The 1,315-nt window shown below is 47.8% G+C and overlaps 2 protein-coding genes across 2 annotated transcripts in view; both read right to left on the bottom strand.

Annotated features, from left to right (window-relative positions):
* The window catches only part of LOC125504191 (ataxin-2 homolog), a gene marked incomplete at its 3' end in the record, with an annotated part of 13,492 nt that overhangs the window by 2,785 nt on the left and 9,392 nt on the right, over positions 1-1,315 (bottom strand).
* The window catches only part of LOC109540085 (ataxin-2 homolog), a gene marked incomplete at its 3' end in the record, with an annotated part of 2,589 nt that continues 1,502 nt past the window's right edge, over positions 229-1,315 (bottom strand). Inside the window, 2 exon segments of the mRNA XM_048665803.1 lie at positions 229-446; positions 505-695. Coding sequence (XP_048521760.1) covers positions 229-446; positions 505-695 — 409 coding nt within the window.

The following is a 1,315-nucleotide window of genomic DNA, read 5'->3' as shown; positions in this document are numbered from 1 at the left end:
TCTGCCTCAAACATTTGGACAATCTGGACGGATCAGTGCTGATTACTTCATTATGACTCCATTAGAAAATATACACTGTGTGGAACCGTCGCGAAAAAACGTCGTTCAGTTTCAGTCAGTTGTCTGGTTGTCTCTCAATAGCGCAGAGGACAGAAAGAACATCAGTCCACACAGTGTAGATTCGCTCCATTGCGATTGGTTGACAAAAAATCAGTATAGCCATAGTACCTGTGTGGTGGTAGCTACAGCTCCTGCATCGTACATGCGCCCCAGAGCTGCAGCCTGCAATGAAGCAACGGCAGCTGGCTGATAAGCTGCTTGGTTCATGCCATGGACAGCCGCTTGCGGATTGTAAATGTACTGGTGGAGGGGCGCGGGGGCCAACAGGGGCTGTCCGGTCACAGCAGCTGCGTGCGGCATGTGCGACACCTCAGCCCGCATATTCACTAAAAAAAAACAACACGTGTTAACTGCAAAATGTCCCACATCCCCATCCCCACTTACTCTTCCTCATTCGGTTCGCTTGAGGCGGGGGCGCCTGATATTGAGGCTGACTGATAGTCATGTAAGGCATGGGCAGCACAGCCACCGGCATTGAGGGCCCGCCAGGCCCATTAACTGCTGCCGTCATATACGGATTATGTGACGGTGTTTGCGGCGTGTGAGGCCGACTAACCGACGGCGTGCTTGGGGACCTAAAGAAATGTCGCTTCCGATCAAAATTCTTTCGCCTATTTGCATTCATTCGCCTATTTGTACTCATTCGCCTATCTGTATTGATTGGCCTATCTGTATTGATTGGTCTATCTGTATTGATTCGCCTATCTGTATTGATTTGTGTTCTGAAACAACTAATTGGGCAGAGTTGATCAATTGACTAGAAGTCCGAATGGTTGTTCAAGTTCTACAAGGAATGGGGCGGGGCTACTTGCATGCACCAGTCACAATGTGTTTAGACTGGGTGGTCCTCCACCAATGGGACAATGTTTGGGCAAATTTGCCTTGAGCCAACGTTAATCGATTACGAGCTACCCGGTGTTAAAGTGTACATCACATTTCGGAGCAATTATCTTGTGATCAACGCAAAAAAATTAAAAAAGTCTTTTTAACCGGTAAGTGAACCGTCGGTTTAAGGAGCAACAGTTTCCCTAAGTGCGAACACTTGCCAACAGTGGAAAATGACTAAAAAACATTTAATATTCGACTGTGAAGGCTTTCACGGCTTTGAAGCCGTGGTCTATGGGAATTTCTTCCTGACGTTTCGTCCACAACTGCGCTGGACATTATCAAAGGCGATGAGGCAGTGGGCGAAGTG

This window comes from Dendroctonus ponderosae, unplaced genomic scaffold, assembly GCF_020466585.1.
Source record: "Dendroctonus ponderosae isolate FM_Combo_2020 unplaced genomic scaffold, Dpon_F_20191213v2 Dpon_F_20191213_4, whole genome shotgun sequence".
NCBI lineage: Eukaryota > Metazoa > Arthropoda > Insecta > Coleoptera > Curculionidae > Dendroctonus > Dendroctonus ponderosae.
The sequence above is the reverse complement of the archived record's forward strand: the minus strand, read 5'-3'. Positions and strand labels throughout refer to the sequence as shown.